Source organism: Lycorma delicatula, chromosome 12 (genome assembly GCF_047948215.1).
Source record: "Lycorma delicatula isolate Av1 chromosome 12, ASM4794821v1, whole genome shotgun sequence".
NCBI classification, from domain to species: domain Eukaryota; kingdom Metazoa; phylum Arthropoda; class Insecta; order Hemiptera; family Fulgoridae; genus Lycorma; species Lycorma delicatula.
The window spans coordinates 21,122,930-21,149,200 of NC_134466.1; the positions used below are offsets into that span (position 1 = coordinate 21,122,930).

Here is a 26,271-nt window from a genome sequence, read left to right on the forward strand (position 1 = left end):
ATAATTTTCGGGGACAATATTTGTGGGGATGGGGCTTCAGGGGCAGCTCCGGCAAATGAGACCCGTCGTCTGTGCCTTGGAGAAGACCTGCGATGGGACAGCCTTGTCCAGGGGGGGTGAGCCGCTTAGTGTTCCACTGCTGATGATTGGGCGGGACTACCCTGGGATTTTCTTGGAACTTCATATTGGACGGTAATAAGATCGCAATCCCGGTGGGGATCCCTTTCGGATTCGTCACTTGAGGCGTGGCGTAAAGACGGAGTCCCGGTGGAGGGATTCCAAAGGAATCCCTCATTAGATGTATGGCGCATAACTAAAAGACCGAGTCCCGGCTACCTGGGGAGAACTATGGTTCCCGACGATGTAGCTTGAAGCAATGGCACCACCTGGAGCTGTGTTTATGTTTAGTTGCGTGTCTGTGCCCAGGGGGGGGGGATAAAAAATGACGAACTCAAAAAAAAAACTAATAAGAGCAAGTAGAAAGAACATGCTTACATGATCGAACAGACTGCCCATCAAATAATCATAAGATTTTTTTAAATGTTTATAAATAGTAAATAACAACAGTAATAATAATAATTATAAAACAAATTAATAAATTTTACTACCGAAATTCATTCATTCAATACCGTAGCATATCTTTAAGCACAACTATTTTCAATACACATAGATAGTTACGTAAAATATTATCGATTATCCAGTTAGAATCGTACATATGATTTTTTGTGGCCTTTTAGTTGCAATTAAATGTATATATATATATATATAGTCTATGACATTCCCGGTAACGTAAGGATTCCAACGCGGGGTCATACATCTAAATCGGTTTGGTCGTTGAGCTGCTACGGTAGAACAAACATATATTCACCCTAAATACATCACACTGCTTTTTGGGCAGTCGTGTAAAAACAGCGAAGTTTTCTTATTCATAATTATTAATTATAACAGATATTCCGATAAAAAGTTGTACTACATAATTTATTACTCAATTTCATAAATACAAAAGAGAATACAAGTTTCATTATCTTGCACGGCTTAAATATTCAGTACTTAATTACTTTTTTTATTTTTTTAATGTTTAAATGGATTTTGTTTATAGCTTTTCCAGAAATCTGTCACTAGAAATTGATTGTAATATTTCATTACTCAGTTCACAGATCTATCCTTTTGTAAAATATGAAAAAAATAAAAATAAACTGAAATGTATATAAGAAAACGTAAAACGCAGTTACAAAAAAAATTCGAATTTAAACATTTACCTAAATTATTAACCAACTTTTAGATTAGTAATTAGTAAAAATATCCTTAATTACGTGCAAAAAAAAACTACATGTCCAATATTACTAAAACTATTGTTCGGTAAGTAAATATTGTTATCATATAAGTTACTACAAGAAATATTGTTTGTATACAAAGCTCCAAGCTGATTAGATCGAACGTTTTACAAAATTCAGTGTAATCTTTGCGGTATTTTTCCAAACATTGGTTTTGATTTCGGACATTTATCATTTGTTTTCAAAAAAGAAATTCTAGGATGTTATTAATTTCTGATCTTAGACTAAATTAATATCCTTGATACGTCATATATACCATTAGCACTCGCAGATATGATATCCAGATCCTACGTTTAGCGAAACCAAATATAAATTGTTCTGAACAATACCGTGTAAGTTTTCCTCGATAAATAAACGTAATTACTGTCTCATATAAGCATTTGAAACGTATTTTAGAGTAATGAAAATCCATATTCTACTCCTAATTTTTTGATCGGTAAAATAACCAAACAAATGTTTCGATTAATACCTGAATTGATCTCGCTGATTCGATAAGTTTTTGGTTGCTATCTCCTGATTTTTAACATATGTTATAATGCTGGTGATACTTGATACGTGGAATATTATTGACGCTGAAATATTAACGAATTCGTTTAAATTATTAATCTTATTTTGTTTTTTATAGAAAATATACTTTATATATATATATATATTTTCTCGTGCTTGTTTTATACAAATCCTTTTTCGTTTTACCTGTAATTTCTTTGCTTGGCAATTTTAAAAAGGAATTAATACAACGTTTGACATCATGTTATTATACAAGGTAGTCTTATTCTCTGTTATATAAATTAAATCTTTCAGCTTTTTACCATCTTTTATTTATATCCATTTTTTATTATTAATTTTTTTAAATAAATAAATTATTCATTTCTGAAACAAAAATCGGATTTATCTTATTACGTTTCCGTCTAGGTAGTGCTATAGCAGAACTTTAGCTTTAGAAGGGAAAGTATTGCATTTGATTTAATTTAGCATATGCGGTTTTCACCGGATCTTACTAATTAGCGTCTATGTTTTGACACTTAAGGAATGCAAAGAACAAAAACACCGGATGAAAATTTCCCGATGTTAATGTTCGTATGTACTTGTGTGTGGTCGGTATCACTTTCTAAACCACCTTATATCTCCAGAACTATCAGATCGATTTTGACCAAATCTGGTCAGATTATTTCTGCATTTGGGGCATTGATGCCATTGATTTTCAACTTAAAAGGCTAAGGGGGTGAGGCTGTAGAACAAGGTCCCTCTGTATTTTGAGATTTTGCCTAATTAAGATAGTATTTTTCTTAGGCATATTTGTAAAATAATTAAAAAATAACAATATCTGCAATAAAAAATTTTGCAACTCAGATTTTTACAATGCTATGATGTGACGTCACAGGTGAGCGATATAATTAAATAAGTAAGTAATATTTAAAATGTAAATAAGTAGCTGTGTGTACATATATTATATATAAATAAGTACTTATTTATATATATATATATATATATATATATATATATATACAGTTATTTATATATATATATAAATAAGTACTTATATATATATATATATATATATATATACAGTTACTTATTTCCATATATATATATATATATATAGTAAAATATTCATAGATGAAAAAAGTTGATATGGACCCCACATGACTTAGTTGTACGCCTATTAAATTGCACATACACGTTTGTTTTTAAATGAAAATGACATAAAATTTTATTTCATTAATAACTTCTGATATTCTTTTTATTGTTATTATAGAATAATTATTTACGTAATATTTTTATTAAAGTCAGAGGTTAATAATTATTAAAACATCAATAGTTAAAAAAAAGGAGATCAAGTCTGATTCGAACCGATTACCCTTCCTGTTAATTCTAAATACTGCATTAATTAAAATTTCATTTGGCTACAACACTGGAACTAATGAAAATAAGTACCACTTATGATGCGTCGTTGAACAGCTCTGAATGAGGACTTATTACTGCAATTAAGAAAAAGTTCAAAATCCAAATTTTGTGGATTTTTGGCTTTTTTGGACACTTTTAGTTCAGTCGATTACAGCCAAAAGGGATGGTGCACAAGTAGATCTTCAACAGTTCTAAATCCAAAAATTCAACATCCTACGGCTAATAGTTTTTGAATTATGCGAAATAAAACGTACGTACAGATGTACTTCCTTTACTTCGTATAAGGAAGTAAAAAAAACAATGAACAGGCATTAAGAAAAAACAAATGGATGTAACTACTGTACCTACGCATCAGTCCGCCGACCAACAAACTGCAAAATTTATATTATTCTTAATATCCAAATAAATAAATGATATATAAATAGGTAAATAAGCTAATAAATAAATGTAATCTAAAAAGAAACATGTTGTTTCCTTTTATTTTTTCAGGTCATTTTAGAAAGGGTTCATTTCCTCATTACTTTTATTTTTAAAATATATAAATGTGAGATTCATGGAAGCGAAAAGTTTAAGATATAAAAGGAAAACAAAATAAGACTTAAATTTTACGTGTTATATGTAATTTACTTATTTTTATGAAACAAATTCAGTTATTGCAGGATGAATGTAACTGGGGTACAACAGACTGAGACTACAATTTTTTATTCGAGTTATTTAGAAGGGTAAACCATTAGAATGAGAAAATGTTTACAAAAATATTTTATTTTGTATTTAGTTTAATTCAAAATTTAGTTACTGAAACTATTATATACCTTATCCTAATTCTTACATTTTCTTCTGGCGGTAGGACGTCCGACAACCCCATCCGTGGCATCGTCGCCTGTCACTGCCTAAATGAGCCGTCTAGGCACGACAGCACAAGATTTCAGCGGCTCCCATCGGACTTTACCGCTACCCGATTTTCAAATCAGAAGGGAACTCTCAGTATTCGTTCACAACCAGTTTCCTACAAGGTAGAACAAAATAAAAAATAAAAATTAAGAAAATCATAATAGAAATAGATATTTTGTTAACAGATTACCCGGATGGTAAGTGAATATTGAATAAGAAAACAATATAGTAAAATAAAAATCATGAACTGCATTTCAGTTCACCCTAGTCGGAATCGGTAAAGAAAATGGCTCGGCACACGTGATGATTCATGAAACCACACATGTATTCAAACCTTTGAAACAATTACAACTCGGCTATTTATTAACCGTTTTTAAAAAATAAAAGGCTTTATGTTTTAGTAATAATACACATTTTGGTAAAACTAATATTTATGGAGATATAATGGATTGAAAATGAAAAATGGCCGACATTTTGTAACTTTCAAAGGTATTTAAGTCTTGATTTTTGCCAATTTTAAAACTTTATTACCAACACGCTTACCAAATATTAATGTGATTCGACCATCCGAACCACAAATATACATTTTTATATAAAATTAACAAAAGGGCGGACGGTGGGAGAACGAAGGAAAAATTGCCATTTTTCGTAAGGATATTTTTTGTTTAATTTTACAAGTAGAATCCGAAAAGTATAGACAGCCCACCATTTTAGAAACACTCTGTAGACATTTTTTTTTTGCTGTTTTCTTTACTGAGTAGAAGCGAATTATACAATACACTTGGTAGGAATTAATTTTTTTTTTTTGCTGCTTTTTACTACCGATCGCAGTTTTTCTTATGGCTGTGACGCATGTAAACAAACTGTGTTATTAGAAACACTAATAGAGTTATTCAATTAAGAATACTGATGTTCACACGCAACCAGCCTCTGTGAAGAAAAGAATGCAGTTGACGATTATAGGACTACATATTTTCTGCATTTTGGTAGGCTAAGCATGGCATACCGAAGTACAACATTAAGTTTGGCTGAATGAAGAAGATGACGGGAAAAGCTTTTTTCTTGTCACTTTTCATAGGACGTTTTTAGAAACGATTTTTATTTGATGTCAAGTATCTAACATTTTTTGCAAGTCGGTTCAAAATACACGAGATTCAATTAGCAGGGTCTAAGTACAAAGATTACGTAATTACTCTGTATATAATGAAGAACGATTTTTTTTTTTGGGGTTCCGATCGATAACATTTTTTAATGTGTGTTACATCCTCAAATTGTTCAGAATCTAGATAAAATTTATATAAATTGGCAGATTAGATTAATCAAATGTCTTTGTCAATTTCGTAAGCATTTTATTATATTTAAAAAGATTCGTAATATGTTGTCTTTAATACTTTTCATAATTAATTAAAATCTGCGTTTTTTATTGTAAAACATGTTCCGAAAGGTACAGAAATTAATATTTTTCTTTCGTGCTGTTTGTGATAAATAAGATGTTGCATGGAATATAACTGTTACGGACTCGCATAGAATTGAAATCTCTTCATTATTAATATTACTTGTTCGTTATTGTTTTCTTTTTTTTTCTTTGTAATTTAGTTGATATTTTTTCGTTTTTTTTTTTTTTTTAGTACGTAATATTAAATATAATTTTTGGTTAACTATAGTGACCAAGATATTTCATTGTTTTTCTTCCCGTCATGCAGTTTTCGGCGATTAAATTTAGCCAGTAAATTACAAGTCTTAAAACGTAATTCTTCTATTACCAGAAAGAAATTACAAATTTATTTAATATATAAAATTAAATACTTGCGATACTTAGAATTCTGAGGGAAAACTTAACGAGATCACAGGAAATGTATTTCTAGGGAGGATATATTACATTAGAATCTCTGGAACTGACAATTTTTTCTGATATAAGCAAATTATTTTCTGGTTTATTGAAGCCAAGCAATTTGTCCTAGACATTGAAAGAGCTGATATAATATTTAATAAAGCCTGTACTTTGTTAACGTTTAACGATTATGTTATCTATTTAAATATCTTTTGTGGAAAACTTATCCTGGAAGTTCTCGACAGGTGCGAACACTGGTCTTTCTGCCTGCAAAGCTTGACGGCTAGAGCCGTTTCGCTGGTCGATATAGAGTTTCCTCGATGAAATCGCCTTGTTCAAATAGAATAAAGTTGAAGAAAGCTCAGCTCTTGCAGAACCGTTAGTAAATGTTTATTCAAATTACTTCTAACGGTATTAATTCTGTAAACGTTCGTACATCTGAAAGATGGATCGGTAATTGCAAATAGGCCGAGCCATCTAACGAAGTGAGTTCGTCCCCGTGTAATTTTAATTTTATAACTTTATACTTTTGTTACTGTACCCCCGACATTAGTTCAGATAAGAATGAAGGTAGTGGATGTACTCTTGATTAGGACGGAGAAAGACATATACAGTCTCTAAATTATTTTATTTTCTAATCTCAGTTTAATTTAAATTAAATAATAAATAATTAATTTTCATTTGGTAAGGGTTCCTAACAGACTCTGGGTCAGAGCTCTAAAGTGACCCGGAGGGTGGTTGGCGGGGATAAATTTCAATTATTTGGTTGTAGATTACTAAACCGATTGGCTAAGCCTTTTTCTAAAAGTAATTGTTGATAATGCAGCAAAAAAAAATTGTTTGGATTTACGCAATAAATTATTATATATTTTTTTAGAGTAGAGAATTCACAAATCTGTTAAGGGCGCTTGTAGTTATAATTTAATAAATAAGTCGTATGTAAAAAAATATAAAAAACCCATGTTCATAAAACACTATCACCCCAGTAAAAAATTACCGATGTAAATTTTTATTTCATATTTATGAGATAATCTCTGAATTTATATGTATACCAATAATAATGTTTTTATAAAATGAAATAGGTTTTTATAAAAATTCATGTTACTTTTTTTGTTGAGTTAATAACGTTACTTTTTAAATAGAGAAATTGTTGAAACGTTTTGAGAAATTTGACGCTTAAAAAATTTGTTTTAAGTTTTCACTTGTCTTGCTTCTATTTAATAACTACAACGTTTGAAATAGCTATTTGAAAGCCATAGAACTAAGCATAAATAAAGGTTATTTTATGTTTATCTGAAAAAAATATATATATATTTATAATATATCGATATTTCTAACTGTATATAAGATTTTATAATTACCTGGAATAGACGGAATACCTGTAGAATTACTGCGCAGTGCAGGGGAGGAGGCGATTGATAGATTATACAAACTGGCGTGTAATATTTATGAAAAAGGGGATTTTCCGTCAGACTTCAAAAAAAGTGTTATAGTAATGATACCAAAGAAATCAGGGGCAGATAAATGTGAAGAATACAGAACAATTAGTTTAACTAGTCATGCATCAAAAATTTTAACTAGAATTCTATACAGAAGAATTGAGAGGAGAGTGGAGGAAGTGTTAGGAGAAGACCAATTTGGTTTCAGGAAAAGTATAGGGACAAGGGAAGCAATTTTAGGTGTCAGATTAATAGTAGAAGGAAGATTAAAGAAAAACAAACCAACGTACGTGGCGTTTATAGACCTACAAAAGGCATTCGATAACGTAGACTGGAATAAAATGTTCAGCATTTTAAAAAAATTAGGGTTCAAATACAGAGATAGAAGAACAATTGCTAACATGTACAGGAACCAAACAGCAACAGTAGCAATTGAAGAACATAAGAAAGAAACCATAATAAGAAAGGGAGTCCGACAAGGATGTTCTCTATCTCCGTTACTTTTTAATCTTTACATGGAACTAGCAGTTAATGATGTTAAAGAACAATTTAGATTCGGAGTAACAGTACAAGGTGAAAAGATAAAGATGCTACGATTTGCTGATGATATAGTAATTCTAGCCGAGAGTAAAAAGGATTTAGAAGAAACAATGAACGGCATAGATGAAGTCCTACGCAAGAACTATCGCGTGAAAATAAACAAGAACAAAACAAAAGTAATGAAATGTAGTAGAAATAACAAAGATGGACCACTGAATGTGAAAATAGGAGGAGAAAAGATTATGGAGGTAGAAGAATTTTGTTATTTGGGAAGTAGAATTACTAAAGATGGACGAAGCAGGAGCGATATAAAATGCCGAATAGCACAAGCTAAACGAGCCTTCAGTAAGAAATATAAGTTGTTTACATCAAAAATTAATTTAAATGTCAGGAAAAGATTTTTGAAAGTGTATGTTTGGAGTGTCGCTTTATATGGAAGTGAAACTTGGACGATCGGAGTATCTGAGAAGAAAAGGTTAGAAGCTTTTGAAATGCGGTGCTATAGGAGAATGTTAAAAATCAGATGGGTGGATAAAGTGACAAATGAGGAGGTATTGCGGCAAATAGATGAAGAAAGAAGCATTTGGAAAAATATAGTTAAAAGAAGACACAGACTTATAGGCCACATACTAAGGCATCCTGGAATAGTCGCTTTAATTTTGGATGGACAGGTAGAAGGGAAAAATTGTGTAGGCAGGCCACGTTTGGAATATGTAAAACAAATTGTTAGGGATGTAGGATGTAGAGGGTATACTGAAATGAAACGACTAGCACTAGATAGGGAATCTTGGAGAGCTGCATCAAACCAGTCAAACGACTGAAGACGAAAAAAAAAAAAAAATTACAACTAAAAAATTGAAGAAGAAAATTATTCTTATAAATTTGTAAATATAAAATATTTTTTATTTTATTTTTATATAGGATCAGTTTATCTGGTGGCCCCGTTATGCGATTGGTTTTTTAATGAAATTGTCTCTCCCGCCAATATGAAATTTTCTTTCAATTTTCGTCACCTTCGACGACTTATACTTTTCAGTATAGCGTAATGTTATAATAAATACCTTGTTCTCATTTGGGTATTTCAATAGTTTTTTCGAAAACGAAAGAAAGTTGAAGTAAACTTAATTACTTCAGAATTTGAATGATGATGATATATAAGTGTAAATAAAATGTAGTCTTGTACGGTCTCAGGTCGACCATGTCGGAGATGTGTAGGGTATTGAAACCTGACCACCAAAGAACACCGGTATTCACGATCTAGTATTCAAATCCGTAAATAACTATCCATAAAAATAACTGCCTTTACTAGGATTTGAACGTTGGAAATCTCGACTTCGAAATCAACTGATTTGCGAAGACGGCTTCACCATTAGACCAAGCCGGTGGATTTGTAGAAACCTATCTAGTTTAGAAAAATGTTTATTTATTGTTTAATTTAAAGATCGGGGACGAGGCAGATAGAAAAATTGGAGAGTAAAGAATATATTTGTCTCCACCTTACATTTTTTTTAATTTTCCATTTATTAAAAAACACGTATTGAAAAATAAAATAGTATACGTTGCATGAAGTTGGGTGGGGGTATCCGGTTTTGTTGTCTTGCCAAGTGTATCTCTTCTATTCGTAAGCGACATATTCAATCGAATGACGTCAATGTACGAGAATATATATATATATATATAAGAGCATTAACAGCGTATGTCTTGAGTATTAGAGTTAGCAGTATCCATCTATCTTGTATTCTGAAAAGATAAGGTTATAAAATTTATACAATTATTCATATTCTACGAAAAAGTTAAGCGTTTTGAACATGCGAATCATAATCTACGTTATGAGCTTTTTTATCATCAGTGCAGAGAAATTTTCTAATGAAAATGAGTAAGTACTTTAAAGATCTGTGCATTTGTGTGTGCGTTTAGAATTATTGAAATGAAAATATTCTTTTAATATAAGAAGTATTTAAAAATTACGTTAAAAAAATTTAATTCTAAATACCTGGCCTGTGTATTTTGGTTAATCAGAAAGAGAAAGCAGAATACTCAAGATTTATCAAAAGATTATTTTGGTTTGAATGTAGTTTGAAATAGGATAGTCTTAATAGCTTTAATAAATATGAAAAAAGTTTTAAAAAAATAAATTAAAAAAAAAATTAATGTAAAAGCAATACATACTTAAAAAAAAAAAAAAATACTTTTTGAATTCTAATTTAAATTTTGACTATTATTTAAGTTTTCACCAGTAATTAATTTTTTGGTAGTTGTTATTAATTCGGCGCACTCTTTAAAGAAAAAAAAACTAAATTTAAAGAAGAATTAAAAAAAGTATTTTTAATAAATGAGGCATTTGAAAACAAAAAAAAAAATTTTTAATAATTGCTTATTTGAAACCTGTCTAATTTAATTTAAAGATATTCTTTTTAAATATTTTACTTGCTTTTTACTTAAAATTCGAGTAGGCCTGTAAAAGTTTAACAAAGTTCCTTCGCATGAATCTGATAAGAAATAATTTTTACATTTCCGGCTGTTGTGAATAACAGACGGAAAATAATTTTTTGTTTAAAAACCTATTCGCTTCTTTTTTTACTTTTATGCGAATCTAAAATTTCTGGAATGATGGTTACAAAAATTTATGAGCATATATATTTGTGTGTTGGCGCTATTTCAATCAATGTTTCATGTACTGTTTAATGTACGATAATTATATTATCATAATCTGTAACTATGATGCTAAGATTAACAGAATTTAAATCGGTGTGTGAAAAATGCCTTGCTTCAGCTGGATTTTACTTCAGCTTTTTTTAGACGAATAAAAAAAAATGTCGTCGGAAATGCAGATAGAAAATAAAACAACTGAAAATTGTTCCATATAAGCCATTATTTTTCCTTAAAAAATAAGGTTTTTGTTAACATTTCTTCTCTTTTACTTGGGTGAGGTTTCTCAGTGTACAAAGAGTTTTGAAACCTTGTAAAAGGGTTGAAGATTACTCGGAAAATTGCAGTTTGCAACATTTTATAACCTTCCTTATATCATTTTATCTATTAAATTCTTCTTTTAATTATCTTTAATAAACTTTGATCTTTGCTTCCTTGTACGAAGTAAAATAAGTATTGTGATCGCGATAAATTTCGGTTTTCAGATTTCAACGGAAATATCCATTTTGACTAGTTTCGGCGTGACGTCTGTACGTATGTATGTATCTCGCAGAACTCGAAAACGATTAGCAGTAGAATGTTGATATTTTGGATTTAGAACTGTTGTAAGATATATTTATGTACCCCCATTTTGATTGCTATAGGAAGAATGTTAAAATTCAGAACGGTGAATAAAATGAAAAATGAAGAGATGTTGCGACGAATTGATAAAGAAAGAAGCATTTGAAAAATTATAGTCAAAAGAAGAGACAGACTTGTAGGCCACTTATTAAGGCATCCTGGAATAGTCGCTATGATATTGCAGGACAAGTAGAAGGGAAAAATTGTGCAGGCAGGCAACGTTTGGAATATGTAAAACAGATTACTAGAGATGCAGGATGTAGGGAGAATACCGAAATGAAACCACTGGTTTCAGGTAGGGAATCTTGGAGAGATTCATCAAACCAGTCAAATGAATGAAGGCAAAAAATAAAAAAATAAATTTTTATCTTTTCTTTAATCAAATTTTTCCAATTCATATACCGGAAGTTTGATAATTTATGGCATTTTTCAATTTGAAGGTTATTAATTTACACTAAAAAATTAAGAATCATTATTAGGACAGAAAAAATAGTCGTTAGATATATGGTCAGTATAAGGAATTGTAAAACTTGTTGACAGTCTTTCAAAGAAGAGTCGTTCATCCACGATTTATATATGATGAATCAGTATTCAGTTTAAGTATTACATGTTAAAATATATATTTTTAACAAAAATATATTTTCGGTTACAGGGAAACAGCAAATGAAATTTAAATGAGAATGTCTGTCGTACAGACAACATTTTCGTTATGTTAATTTTTATAACAACATTTTTTGTCTGTAAGCCATCTTCTGTAGAGCCAAATTTCACGGATAAATCCGTACAAGATGAAACATTTTTAAAAGATTGGAGCTGTTTTAACTAAAAAACTTTTACTCATTTGAATCATTATTTCCACTCTCCGATCATAAGCTTAGGTAAATGTTAGGTTTAAGTTCTGACGTTAACGTTTAAGTTTATCTTTTGACTCGCCTGTACTGGGTTCTGAATCACCATGGAATAATGTAAAAAAAACTGTTCGAAATCTTTAACAGGACTATTAACCCGTATATTTAAATACCATTTAAAAAAATATATGAACTGCGCAGGGCATTGTGACGATTGTCTATAATTCTAAATACGAATTGTTCAGAATCCAGTAATTTGTGGTGTTTATTAAAATCCTCTAACATCCTTCCCTTTTCTGTGGCTAACATTTGTTCTCCGTTCCGATTTGCTTGCATTTAATATCTTCTGATTTGATTGTAACAATCGTAACAGAGTGCATTACCACGTCGGACATCCTGCATCATCTGCCGTAGCATAGACAGTCTACGAATTGATATTTCAATTAACCACGATAACAATCTTTTGCAACTGGCATTTCTTAAATGCTGTACTTCCAATTCCGTTCCAATATAACGGTTAAAGAGTAGATAGATTTTTCCTATTGAAATAGAGCGTTCAGAACTCTATATTTTGCTTTATGCAATTATTCAAAACATAAAGGTGCCCTGATTTCGGATGACTATAAAAAAACTGAATCCACCATCAAATTAAAATCGATTTTTCTTTAACCAGGATTGTGATTTAGCTCCAAACATAACCTATAATTGCATAAATTAATTTTTCACATAACAACAATTTTAAAAGTATATATCCGAGTACTTTCGGAGCCGTTACTCCATCATCAAGAAATAAAATTAAATTGTACGTCAATAAGAGTGTAACGTCATGTTTGTAAGAGGTTTGCGACTTTTATGAAATAGAGTTATAATTAAATGAAATGTTACCAACCTATTAATAATTAATTATTATATAATTTGTTCATAAAAGATACCATTATCGAATCTGACCTGTTCATTCATCAATTTATTCTTATTCAAACATATATAAAATTTTTCTAATAGTCTGGTTTCTTGACGACCGACTATTATGAACGTAATAATTTTACTTTAAATATAATTATCCACTGAACTTGAATTAACATATTTTGGGAAATCCCTGATGATGGAGTAACGGCTTCGAAAGTAATCTGGTATATACTTTTAAAACTATTGTTAAGTGAACCATTAATTTATACAATTGTATTATAAATGCTTAGTTAAATAACCTAAAATAGTCGCCGTTCCAAACAATAGCTTTTTTAATCATATAATCAACATTCTTATAAATCATTCCTGATGATAAAAAAGTACTTTTAAGTATCTTTATTTATCAAGTCTTTCAATTTATCCATTTTTATAGGCTTCATTTCTTTACATTTCCCTCTCTGTCTTATTTTTAATATAAAAGCGCTGTGCTAATATTGCCACTTAAATGTGTTTTAATTTTTATGAGTTAGAAAGGATGACAAGATAATAAAAAAAATTAATCTAATTTGCAACATTCTCTTCAAAAAATTACGCTAATCTTATGTAAATAATGGAAATAATGTAATAATTATGTTTATGAAATGAAATAATTATGAAATAAAATAATTATGTAAATAATGGAAAGTGAAATATAGCCGCCCTGAAAAATGCCTTTTTTAGCTGAATTTAATCGCTATTTAAGGTTTTTTGAGTTAGAATAAGTAATCTTTTTTAAATATTTACCATTTTGTAATTTGCATCGATGCTAGATAATTTTTAAAATAACTTATTCTTATTTCCGGTATCAAATGCGCTTTTAAAAATAAACAAATACAGCGATTAACTTTTTTGTCATTTACCTAACTTTAATATTAATCAGGAGACTAAAAAGCAAAATATTATCTATGCATTTTTTATCATACCTAAATCCACTCTGCTTCTACGGCAAAATTTTCCTGTTTTCCACCACCGTGTCTGTCTCCTAATTAGAACAAATTAAAGTACTTGACAATAGTTTTTATTAAGAGCGATCCCTCTCTAGTTAATAGGATCGGTTTTATCTCTTACTTTGACCTCTTTGACCAGCTCATCTAGAAAAATCTGATTTTGACACAGCATGACATCCTTGGACGCTTATTAAATTACATATACACATTTTTTGCTGCACTTGGTTTAAACTTATTTCATTTGAAAGTGTGATACGATCCTCCGATTCTTTAATAAAATGAACAGTGACATAATCTCTGAAATATTACTTTTTATTATCAATAAATATTTATACAATTATTAATTCAACAATCTTACATGAAATATTAGAATAGAGTAAAAGTCCCTTTATTACTGATATTACTAGATCAGTATTATTCGTATCTTCTGAGTTACCGATTAACAAACGTTTCAGGTTTCTGGTGTGTCGTATAAATAATAATTAAATTATTCCGATTAGTGAACTCCTGTATACTGGTAGCAAATGTTAATTTCGACCTTACTGTGTAAAATATTCCGTTTGTATTATTGGATTGTTCGATGAATAATGAAAAATCAAAATGAAAGATAACATTAAGAAATATATCTCAAAAAAATGACAAGAAGATGACTATGAAGAAGAAAACGTTAAGAACCAAGGAAGAATAAAAAAAATTAAGAGATGATAAATATGAATATATATATATATATATATGATTTGGTTAGGAAAATCAAATTCTTTTCGGATTTTGGGATTTTTTGGAGACTTTTGGTTCAGTCGATTGCAATAAAAAGGATCGCAATAACTAAATGTTACAACAGTCCTAAATCCAAAATATCAACATCATGCGGCTAATCGTTTTTGAGTTATGCGAGAAACATACGTACAGACGTCACGCCGAAACTAGTCAAAATGGATTCCGGAATGGTCAAAATGGAAATTTCCGTTGAAATCTGAAAACCGAAATTTTTCGCGATCAAAATTCTACCTTTACTTCGCACAAGGAAGTAAAAACACGCAGCCGATTACAGTATTAAACAAATTTAGGACATATCGTCCTAAACCGGCATAATATTATAAATTTCACAGGATATTTGTTTTGTAGGTAGGGCCTACCTCGTTTGCGCCTTACAAGCACACTTTGGAATTCCTCTACCTTAAATAATTTTTAAAGCATTAACAAGTTAAAAATATCTGAAGCCAAGATGCTAACAGGTATATCGACTATTCAGCCGGAATTTTTTTCTGTATTTTTCGAGGGAAAATATTATAATTATTGTACAATATTAAAATTAGTTGCAAAATCGCTTTATCGCACATTGTAAACGTGAAAGGTAAACAATTTTTTTAAAAGATTTAACTTTTAAAAAATACTTTAATTGTACCCTTTTTTGTTTACAATTTAATTAATTAATAATAAAATAAACAAAAATTATCCTTATTTCTGTCTGGCCAGCTACGAATTACATATAACAATACTTTTTAAGGTTGTACTGTTCTCATTCTTCTTCACAGTCTTAGATTCTCCGAAATACTTCATTGAAACTATCGCTGCTTTTCTTCTCTTCTCTAAGTGGCCCGCTCCTTCTCTTCTGTTACGATCCTTAAAAACCTTCAAACTTTTATCTTTTTCTCTGAATTTCTACTGCAAAAAATTGTTTGTTCTTTAATGTTCACCTCTACAATATTCTTTATTGTTTTCTCCGTTAAGTGATTTTTATGGTTTTATATATATAAAAGTAGTTGAAGATAGTTTTAGTTAGCTTTCCTCCATCCATTCTGTATAAGTGTAAGAAGTAGTTTTGCCTCCTTTTTCTCATTACATCTTCCATTTTGTACATTCCTTCACTTTGGGTCCAAGAACTCGTCTTAATATTCTCCTCCCCACAATCTTAATCCATTTCATATGTCAAATACCGTTCAGAGAATGGAATTCAATTGCAGGCAGTACTTCTGGTCTCACTCCTGTGCAATAATTATTTTTTATTTCTTTTTTAAAATTTATTTTTTGTTTTCTGTTGTATGCTAGTCATAGTTACAGTTATATGCCAGTCCTCTTCCTAATTTCTTATTCTGCAGTGACTCTTTATTTTAGTTACTTAGCAAGGCACATTTTCCCAAGTACTGTACTTGAATTCTTTCTTCGCTGTATTTCTCTGGGACAAATCTCCAAGTATTTAAATTTTGGAAATGTTTTTGTTAAAGTATCCTTAATTTTCTTTAGTGGTTTTCTACCTATTCCAATTTCTAATATTTTGAATACCGATTCACGATTGCTTATCTCAGAAAAGATATATTGGCTTAATCGGTAAGGAAACTTTGCAGTACAGCGGCATGAATAAGTATTAATGAGTAAATAATAAGTACGTATTGATGGTAACATGTTTTGTACTATTTTAATTATTGTCATTAGACAAACATTGTTTATCAGCAAATCAAAAACGTTTGGGGAATTTGTTTTAGCGCTCTGATTCTGAAGGCCTTACATCTATTAAATTTCTAAACCTATTCTCCGATGAATAATATTCAGAGGGCAAGATAGATCAGGTTTGGCTATATTTCCTTTTCTTGATTTTTCGATATTCCCACGCTTTTTCATCCTTTGAGAGTGTTGTTCGTTCTTTTCATATGTTCAGTTACTTCCATGAATTGATTGACAAAAATCAAAAAACTCCATCATTATACGTTTTTTTTTTAAATTAAAAAAAAAGAAGAAATTAACATATCGTAAAAATTTGTACAGCTTTAGAAAGATTTGTTCGCTTTTCTTTGTTAGCTAATTATTATTATTTAACATACGCAGCAATAACGAAAAAAAATTATTAATGCAAATATAACAAATTAACATTAATATTGCTACAAAAGCTAAAGTAGAAGTTCTACAATTCTTTTAATACTGATAATTCTCATAACATGAAAATAATTACAATTAAACCATTATGGGATATCCGTTATGGGATAGTTTCCAATTTATTGTTTATATTGATATCGTTAATTTAAATTAATAAATAATATGTAGTAAATATAGATTTAAAAAATAATACATTTACTTGTTTAAATTTCAGCATATTTTTAAAAAAAAAATATGTTCACCATGGAAAATATGCAAATCTTCAAGCGAGGTATTTATAATATATATGTGTTATATATAAATCCATCTGTTCATTTTTATCTATATTTTTATAAATTATTGTTTATATTATATTATCGGCAGTAGACCATGCAATCGAATAGTACTCTTTTAATTTCAAGGTATGCCCGCTGCGATTTAAATGTAAAAAAATGTTCACACTATGTTTACAAAACAGCTATACATTAAACAAATTTTAGGATTAGTACGTGTGTTTACTTTCAGTTTGCTTAATTTAATTACGATTTTGAATTACATACTATAAACGAATTATACGAAGGATATCTCTAAAGTAAGAACCGCAGGGAAATTTATCTCCTTAAGGTTCGTGAACGTGTGTCGTTCATGGCCACACTAATAATGTACACAGTGCATTGTTATTTGTAAGTTGTCGCGTTGTAATATCTATGATTAGGTGTAAGTAATTACGCTATAAAATGAAAATCGATGTTGTCGCCGACTGTGAAATACATGGTCATACGTTTTTTAAACCAACAAAAGGTTAGGCCGGTTGAAATTCATATGCAGTTGGTTGCTGTGTACGGTGATAATGTAATGAATGAAAGAAATGTCCGAATTGGTTTAGAAATAACAGAATTAATGCGCACGAAGAAGAACGTTAGGAGAGGTCCCGATAATCACCGAGGACTTTTGAAATGGGTCAATGATGAAATCACAAATCTCGTCGCTCAACGATTTCCGACCTGGCCCTTCTTTTTCCTAATGTTTCAAGAGCTTTAACCGGTCGCATTGTTGACTTCTTATTACTCGCCAGAGAGGAAACGGCAGTCAAGTGAATGGCGTCATCCTCAATCACCAACCAGACCGAAAAAAGTACAGCCACAGCCGTTTGGACGCAAACTGATGGCTACAGTTTTTGGGATCGGTTTGGCATACTGCCGATCGATTTCATGCCGCACGGAACAATTATAATTGCAGAAGCCTACTTCAAAACCCTACCTAAGTTACGGCGCGCAATTTAAAATCGGCGAGGTGGGCGGCTGACCGACGGCGTCATCTTGCTGCACGATAATGCACGTCCACATGTCCACATCTAGAATATTTGGATGGGAAATTTACGATCACCCACCATATAGGTACGGACTTAGCTCCTTTTGATTACCATTTGTTTGGAAAATTGAAAGAATTTTTGAGTGGTAAGCGATTCGCGGGTGACGATGAACTTAAAAATACTGTAAATCAGTGGCTAAATAGACTGGCAACAGAAGAATACGATGCGGCTATATTGGAACTGGTGAATCCCTACGATGAGTGTCTTAATTAATGTGACGATTATATAGAGAATTAGTATAAGGTATGTAGTTTGACATAAATAAAAGAAATTTATAAAGATTTCAGAATATTTTTACAATGAAACGGTCTTTACTTTAGAGATAACCTCTCATATAATTAAAATACTACAATAATATAAAATACATGCATAAAAGTTTTAATGTATGTTTTTCTGTTTTAAAGAACTTTCATTTTTTTTAAAAATGGATCATTGACAGAAAAATTAAGCTGAGGGATTAAATTAGTTAATACACCTTCATTACCCAAAATGTTGCTTGCAAAACTTGTTTGAAAGAAAGTTTTTGCAAGAAAAGTAAAAGTGTACATTACGTGTCTTCATTAAAATAATAAAGGAAAGCAAAGAAACGCTGTAAAGAGACCTTTACTGCACAGGTGATCCTGATTCCTTTAACAAGAGCTAATCATCCCTGAAATCAAGAATTTGCTTCAGTTTAATTCTTAAGTTTTCTTAATTACTATTTTTCTTGAATTTTCATGAAAAACTTTTTTTAAATATTTATATATCATTTTATCATACTAATATATACAAGCATAGCCATACTTAACCTTGAATACTTAGAGTACATCATAGTTTCCGGTAATGCATCGTTATTCTGTAAAATTTCATTAGTAAAAAATTAAAATGACGAAAATAAAGAAAAAAATATGATTTTTTGACAATATTATTAAAAAAATAATAGATAAATTAATTTAAAAAAAAGTATATTTATTTAATGTCAGGAGTAGCTAATTATCAGCTTTCTTTGTTTTTTTTAAGAAATTCTTTTAGTATCACTTGATTTCAAACCATTCCAAAGAAACCTGACAGTAACTGTAACTTACAAGTAACTTACAAGTTTTCATTTTTTACTTATTGTTAAATGATGGTAAAAAGAGTTACTTCAAAGTTTGACCGGCCACCGTTTCCTCACTAATCAATTTAACTAGCTCCGGTTAGCATCAACCTTTCCTTTAAGTACCTTTTAATAAATTTCCCACATTCTCTATCTTTACATTGAAAAATTTCTGATCTTTCATCTCATATAGCTCCCTATAAACCAAGGTAACGTCAGCTAAAATGATAGTTATTAAGGAAACTATGAAAAATAAATTTGTTATCTTCAACATTAAAACCTTAAGAATAAAACTACTGAAATATAAAACATCCTTGAATGCATATGACCTGTCAGATTATATAACAAGTTTGTTCACTCTTTATTCGATTTGTTTCCAGAATACGGAAGATATATTCTGTAATAATTTAGCAAACATTTATAAATTATTTCTGGTAATGATTTTATCTCTGAGAATTTCTATAATCCCAAATAATATTTGATTATACGTTTTTACATTTATTAAATAAAAATTACAAATCTTTTAAACGACATATATTCTTTGCGTAAATTATCAGTTTCCACAGATCCAGTCAAGTATACCAACTGAACTAAATATAATGAGCTTTGATTCATATTCCCTCCGGTACTAGTGTATTTGGGTTGTTTTATGATTAGTGTAGACAACATATCAGAAATTTATAGGAATTTCATTTTAGTTATAGTAAGATACTGAGTGAGCAACATAAAACCGAACCCATAACGTAACCGCTGCAGAATCGGTAGGTTATGTTAGAATGAATTTTTATGCATGATACGAATAAATTAAATAAGAAAAACATAAAAAATAAATTAAATGTTGCACTTATTTACCTTATTGCAACAAAAGATGTTCACAATGAACATCCTGGGCATCGATGCACTTTTGTGCTCGACTGATCATATCGAGAGTCGCCTGATGTAAATGTTGTCAATTGCGTTGATTTCTCGTTGAATTTTCACCTTTACTTCATTAATATTGTGGGAATTATATGAATAAACTCTCTTCTTTAAGTAGCCCGAAGGTAAAAAATCGCAAGTAGAGAACTCTGTCCATCAACAATGTTTTCGAGAAACCTGTTGCTATAATCAAGTCGTTTCGGTTTGTCTGTCTCCTTCGGTTGTTGCACAGTTGTAAAGCGGTACTGTTTCAATTTTAATTCGTGAAGAATTTATCGACAAAATGTGTATTTAACACCAGATTATTTGGATAACTTGCGTAGCGATTTTTTGGACCGGCAGTAATTCTCCTTTCGGCATCGGCAATGGCCTGTGGAGTCCTAACGACAGGTTGCTTATTTCGTTTTCATTTGAAACTGAACCGGTTGTACGCCATTTTTGAACTAAATCGTGTTTGCTACTCTTCGCTGGGATTCGGAAATTTTTCTACGAACGCTTGTGATTCTTCAAACGATCCAGAACGATTATTGGCCTCAACTATAGCTAATATAATGATAGGAAATTTATTGTAATGCAATTAAGAAATTCTATAGCTTTTGAATAACGAAAATAAAAGCCAATTGTAAACTACAAATAATGCAGATTTCAATGAATTTATTGTTATCAGTGTACAAGTATTACATCACAAAAGTAACACCGCATTACAGCGTAGATAGATATGATTTCCTTTTGACAGGAAAATCTATGATCTCAGCGGGATAGGTGTAAAACAAATTTTATTATTCTGCCCCGAAACGATCTAGAGATAGCCAAATTGCAGACAGTGTTGCCAGTTGTACATTTCCAGTAGTACTTGTAATGCTTTCTAATGATTGAAACTTTCGAGGTCCCCTTATAGAGAAACCTATAAATTTCTTCAGTTAAATTGTTATAAACAAATGTTCTACTTGATTATTAACGAACTCTGACCTCGAGCTCACTGAAAATAGTTAGTGCATCTTTCGGCAGAATAGAGTATGAATTTTGTTTACGGTAATATAATTTTAGATTAGTGTGCGCATTATTTTATATTATGTTTTTATCACTTTTTTATTTTAGTAATCTGACTTCAATTTTAAAGTAATAATAATCTCAATTTATTACAAAATAAGCTAATAAAATACAGTGATTATGTAGTGGTAGCAACATAGTGGATGTTTTATTTTAATAATAAAAATTCTTTCTTCTTTTGAAAGCGATGGATGGATGTAAAAATAGCAAAAATATGTTTATTATTGTGTGCTTATTTTGTAAATAATCATTTGGTATATATAAATATATAAAATATATTTAAGATCACCTTTTTTAGATTACTATCGATCAGTATTATTTAATTAAATATTCACTTTCTATCACAGGTGTTTAACAGTTAAGGGGAAAAAAGAACCTTTAGAGTAAGTATTCAATGAGAGGTAGTTAATTTTATATATTTTTTAAAGATACATGTACAAATAAGTTTTTAAATCTGTTATTTACTTAAATAAATGTTAACGGTTAGATACACATTTAAAACATGAAATCCATCGCTGTATAAAAACGATATGTCATATTTAATTGCGACTAACACTCAGCTCAAAATCAATTACATAAATGAGAGAACGATTTAAAGCAGTTGTTCTTAATTTTCAATGTCCAACCTTCATTTCTTTATTCATTACTTTTCCGCAAACTAAAGATAAATATTGCTTATTGTCAAACTATTTAAATTTGATAAAACTGCCGTAAATTTGTCCTCATCATTTATAATATTTTGAAGTAAATTTAATAAATTTCTCCTTTCAAAATTTTTCTCATTAGAATATTAATATTAATAAACAGGAAGTGCAAACTGGTGAAAGAAGAGTGGATTAAAGAAAAGTGTTCAGAAGTGGAAAGAGAAATGAACATTGGTAAAATAGACGGAGCATACAGGAAAGTTAAGGAAAATTTTGGGGTACATAAATTAAAATGTAATAATGTGTTAAACAAAGATGGTACACCGATATATAATACGAAAGGTAAAGTCGATAGATGGGTGGAATATATTGAAGAGTTATACGGAGGAAATGAATTAGAAAATGGTGTTATAGAGGAAGAAGAGGAAGTTGAGGAGGATGAAATGGGAGAAACAATACTGAGATCTGAATTTAAGAGAGCATTAAAAGATTTAAATGGCAGAAAGGCTCCTGGAATAGACGGAATACCTGTAGAATTACTGCGCAGTGCAGGTGAGGAAGCGATTGATAGATTATACAAACTGGTGTGTAATATTTATGAAAATGGGGAATTTCCATCAGACTTCAAAAAAAGTGTTATAGTTATGATAACAAAGAAAGCAGGGGCAGATAAATGTGAAGAATACAGAACAATTAGTTTAACTGGTCGTGCATCAAAAATCTTAACTAGAATTTTATACAGAAGAATTGAGAGGAGAGTAGAAGAAGTGTTAGGAGAAGACCAATTTGGTTTCAGGAAAAGTATAGGGACAAGGGAAGCAATTTTAGGCCTCAGATTAATAGTAGAAGGAAGATTAAAGAAAAACAAACCAACATACTTGGCGTTTATAGACCTAGAAAAGGCTTTCGATAACGTAGACTGGAATAAAATGTACAGCATTTTAAAAAAATTAGGGTTCAAATACAGAGATAGAAGAACAATTGCTAACATGTACAGGAACCAAACAGCAACAATAACAATTGAAGAACATAAGAAAGAAGCCCTAATAAGAAAGGGAGTCCGACAAGGATGTTCCCTATCGCCGTTACTTTTTAATCTTTACATGGAACTAGCATTTAATGATGTTAAAGAACAATTTAGATTCGGAGTAACAGTACAAGGTGAAAAGATAAAGATGCTACGATTTGCTGATGATATAGTAATTCTAGCCGAGAGTAAAAAGGATTTAGAAGAAACAATGAACGGCATAGATGAAGTCCTAGGCAAAAACTATCGCATGAAAATAAACAAGAACAAAACAAAAGTAATGAAATGTAGTAGAAATAACAAAGATGGACCACTGAATGTGAAAATAGGAGGAGAAAAGATTATGGAGGTAGAAGAATTTTGTTATTTGGGAAGTAAAATTACTAAAGATGGACGAAGCAGGAGCGATATAAAATGCCGAATAGCACAAGCTAAACGAGCCTTCAGTAAGAAATATAATTTGTTTACATCAAAAATGAATTTAAATGTCAGGAAAAGATATTTGAAAGTATATGTTTGGAGTGTCGCTTTATATGGAAGTGAAACTTGGACAATCGGAGTATCTGAGAAGAAAAGATTTTGAAATGTGGTGCTATAGGAGAATGTTAAAAATCAGATGGGTGGATAAAGTGACAAATGAAGAGGTATTGCGGCAAATAGATGAAGAAAGTAGCATTTGGAAAAATATAGTTAAAAGAAGAAACAGACTTATAGGCCACATACTAAGGCATCCTGGAATAGTCGCTTTAATATTGGAAGGACAGGTAGAAGGGAAAAATTGTGTAGGCAGGCCACGTTTGGAGTATGTAAAACAAATTGTTGGGGATGTAGGATGTAGAGGGTATACTGAAATGAAACGACTAGCACTAGATAGGGAATCTTGGAGAGCTGCATCAAACCAGTCAAATGACTGAAGACAAAAAAAAAAAAAAAAAAAAAAAGAATATTAATATCTTCCGGACGAATATTTTAAATCATGAGTATAGATAACGGTTAATCGTTAATAATAAAAATTCTTTCTTCTTTTGAAAGCGATGGATGGATGTGTAAAAATAGCAAAAATATGTTTATTATTGTGTGCTTATTTTGTAAATAATCATTTGATAGATATATATATTTATATAATATATTTCAGATCACCTTTTTTAGATTACTATCGATCAGTATTATTTAATTAAATATTCACTTTCTATCACAGGTTTTTAACAGTTAAGGAGCAAGAAGACCCTGTAGGGTAAGTATTCAATGAGAGGTAGTTAATTTTATATATTTTTTAAAGACACATGCACAAATATTAATTATTATTATCAAGGATCATTAATCGATTTACCTTACCGCTGAAATGGTTAATGTATTCTGATTGATTCTCCAACCTATAGCTCGATTTAGAGAAACGATCCAGAAATAACACCCGTTTGAAAATATCGAATTTAGTTTTTCCAATGCTCTGCGTAATTAAAATTCCATACCTGACAAGAAAAATTTATAGTAGGTAGGCAATAGCCCCAAACAGGCGATTCCTACAAGCCCAGAGTAGCGTTAATCATTTTCCGTTACAAGTAATATTTCACCGGTTACTAGTTTTGTTTTACCGATAAGTAAAACATATTTTAATAATGCGGTTTGGCATTTTTTTTTTTTGTGGGCGGAAAACGCCTGGGCGTTATCATCGCCCGGAGGTTTGGCATATTAAACTGTAAACGCAGATATGGATAATTCTTGCAAAAAACAATATTTTTATGTTATTATAAAATGATTGTAAACGTTTGGATCGGTTCTTATGGAACAATCTTTTTTTCGTATTCATTTATTATTTTTTCAATGTTTTTCATAATTTTTTTCTTATTTATTCCACAGAAAACTTTATCTCCAATCGTTGTACTCGTGGATGAAGTTGGTTGATTCTTTACCTTTCACTAGTTTTTGAACTACCATTGATTCAAAGTCCCGCAAACAATGGTAGTCCAAAAAATCTCAACATCTGATATATATAGATTTAGCTTGATTTTAAACAGTTTCGTTCGAAATCACCCCAGATTATTTTTACTGTTTCGATTTCACTACCCTAAATTTTTATTAAAAGTTTGGCCTGATGGTATAAACTAACGATAACGTTTGTCATTTTACGCTCACGCCTAAGTTAAATAATTTTTCCTGTAATTTTTTATGAGCTATCGAATCGAAAGCGAGTTTAAATACAAAAAAAGGCTAATTAATTGTTGTTTTTAACCCTCATACGTGAATTTACGTGCACTTTCGTACACATACGAAACACTTTTATCGATATTGCATCTTCGATTTCTTCTGGCATCCGCCTGCAACTCCGGCTTCGTTACACTTCTCGTCTGGCATAAGTAAGCTATTTGACGGATGGTTGTAAACATTATTTTATTTAATTTATCGCGGCAAAAGCTGATAATAATTCAGATTTCTTATACGGTATTTATTATTTAGAAGAATCATTTTTATTATTTTTACCTATTCATAAATAATTTAAATAATAAAACTTTATTATTTAGTAAATCAATGATTACAGAGATCTGAATTAAAGAGAGCATTAAAAGATTTGAATGGCAGAAAGGCGCCTGCAATACAAGAATACCTGTAGAATTACTGCGCAGTGCAGGTGAGGAAGAGATTGATAGATTATTACTGGTGTGCAATATTTACGAAAAAGGGAAAGTTCTGTCAGACTTCAAAAAGAGTGTTATAGTCATTAGACGAAAGGAAGTCGGAACAGATAAATGTGAAGAATACAAAAAAATTAGCTTAACCTAGTCATGCATCAAAACCCTAACTACAATTCTGTACAGAGGAATTGAGAGGAAAGTGGAAGAAATGTTAGCAGAAGACCAATTTATTTTCAGGAAAAGTATAGTGACAAGGAAAACAATTTTAGCCTCAGATTAATAGTAGAAGGAAGATTAAAGAAAAACACCACCAACATACTTGGCATTTATAGAGCTAGAAAAGGCATTTGATAACGTAGAATGGAATAAATTTTCAGCATTTAAAAAAAATTAGGGTTCAAATTCAGAGATAGAAGAACAATTGCCAATATTTACAGGAACCAAACAGCAACAGTAAAAACTGAAGAACATAAGAAAGAAGCCGTAATAAGAAAGGGAGTCCGACAAGGATGTTCCATATCCCCGTTATTTTTTAATCTTTACATCGAACTAGCAGTTAATGATATTAAAGATCAATTAAGATTCGGAGTAACAGTACAAGGTGAAAAGATAAAGATGCTACGATTTGCTTATAGTAATTCTAGCTGAGACTAAAAAGGATTTAGAAGAAACAATGAACAGCCTGGATGAAGTCCTATGCAAGAACTACCTCATGTAAATGAACAAGAACAAAACAAAAGTAATGAAATGTAAGA

General features: G+C 30.5%; 1 protein-coding gene and 1 long non-coding RNA gene across 52 annotated transcripts in view; one reads left to right on the top strand and one right to left on the bottom strand.

The window, feature by feature from the left end:
• Positions 1 to 26,271, bottom strand: part of LOC142333101 (uncharacterized) — a 114,204-nt gene that overhangs the window by 9,535 nt on the left and 78,398 nt on the right. The window contains exon 4 of one of the 2 annotated variants that reach the window (XR_012758524.1): positions 4,069 to 4,245. This is a non-coding gene — a long non-coding RNA (uncharacterized LOC142333101). Of the gene's footprint in view, positions 1 to 3,840; positions 4,246 to 26,271 lie in introns of those variants that run through there. The other variant, XR_012758523.1, reaches the window with a different exon arrangement.
• Positions 9,620 to 26,271, top strand: part of LOC142333097 (uncharacterized) — a 97,125-nt gene continuing 80,473 nt past the window's right edge. For 18 of the 50 annotated variants that reach the window (XM_075379988.1, XM_075379991.1, XM_075379982.1 and 15 more), the window contains exons 1-4: positions 9,623 to 9,816; positions 17,036 to 17,092; positions 21,563 to 21,598; positions 24,085 to 24,120. In XM_075379988.1, coding sequence (XP_075236103.1) covers positions 9,749 to 9,816; positions 17,036 to 17,092; positions 21,563 to 21,598; positions 24,085 to 24,120 — 197 coding nt within the window. In that variant the 5' untranslated portion in view covers positions 9,623 to 9,748. Of the gene's footprint in view, positions 9,817 to 17,035; positions 17,093 to 21,562; positions 21,599 to 24,084; positions 24,121 to 26,271 lie in introns of all 50 variants that reach the window. The other 32 variants (XM_075379953.1, XM_075379955.1, XM_075379959.1 and 29 more) reach the window with 5 other exon arrangements.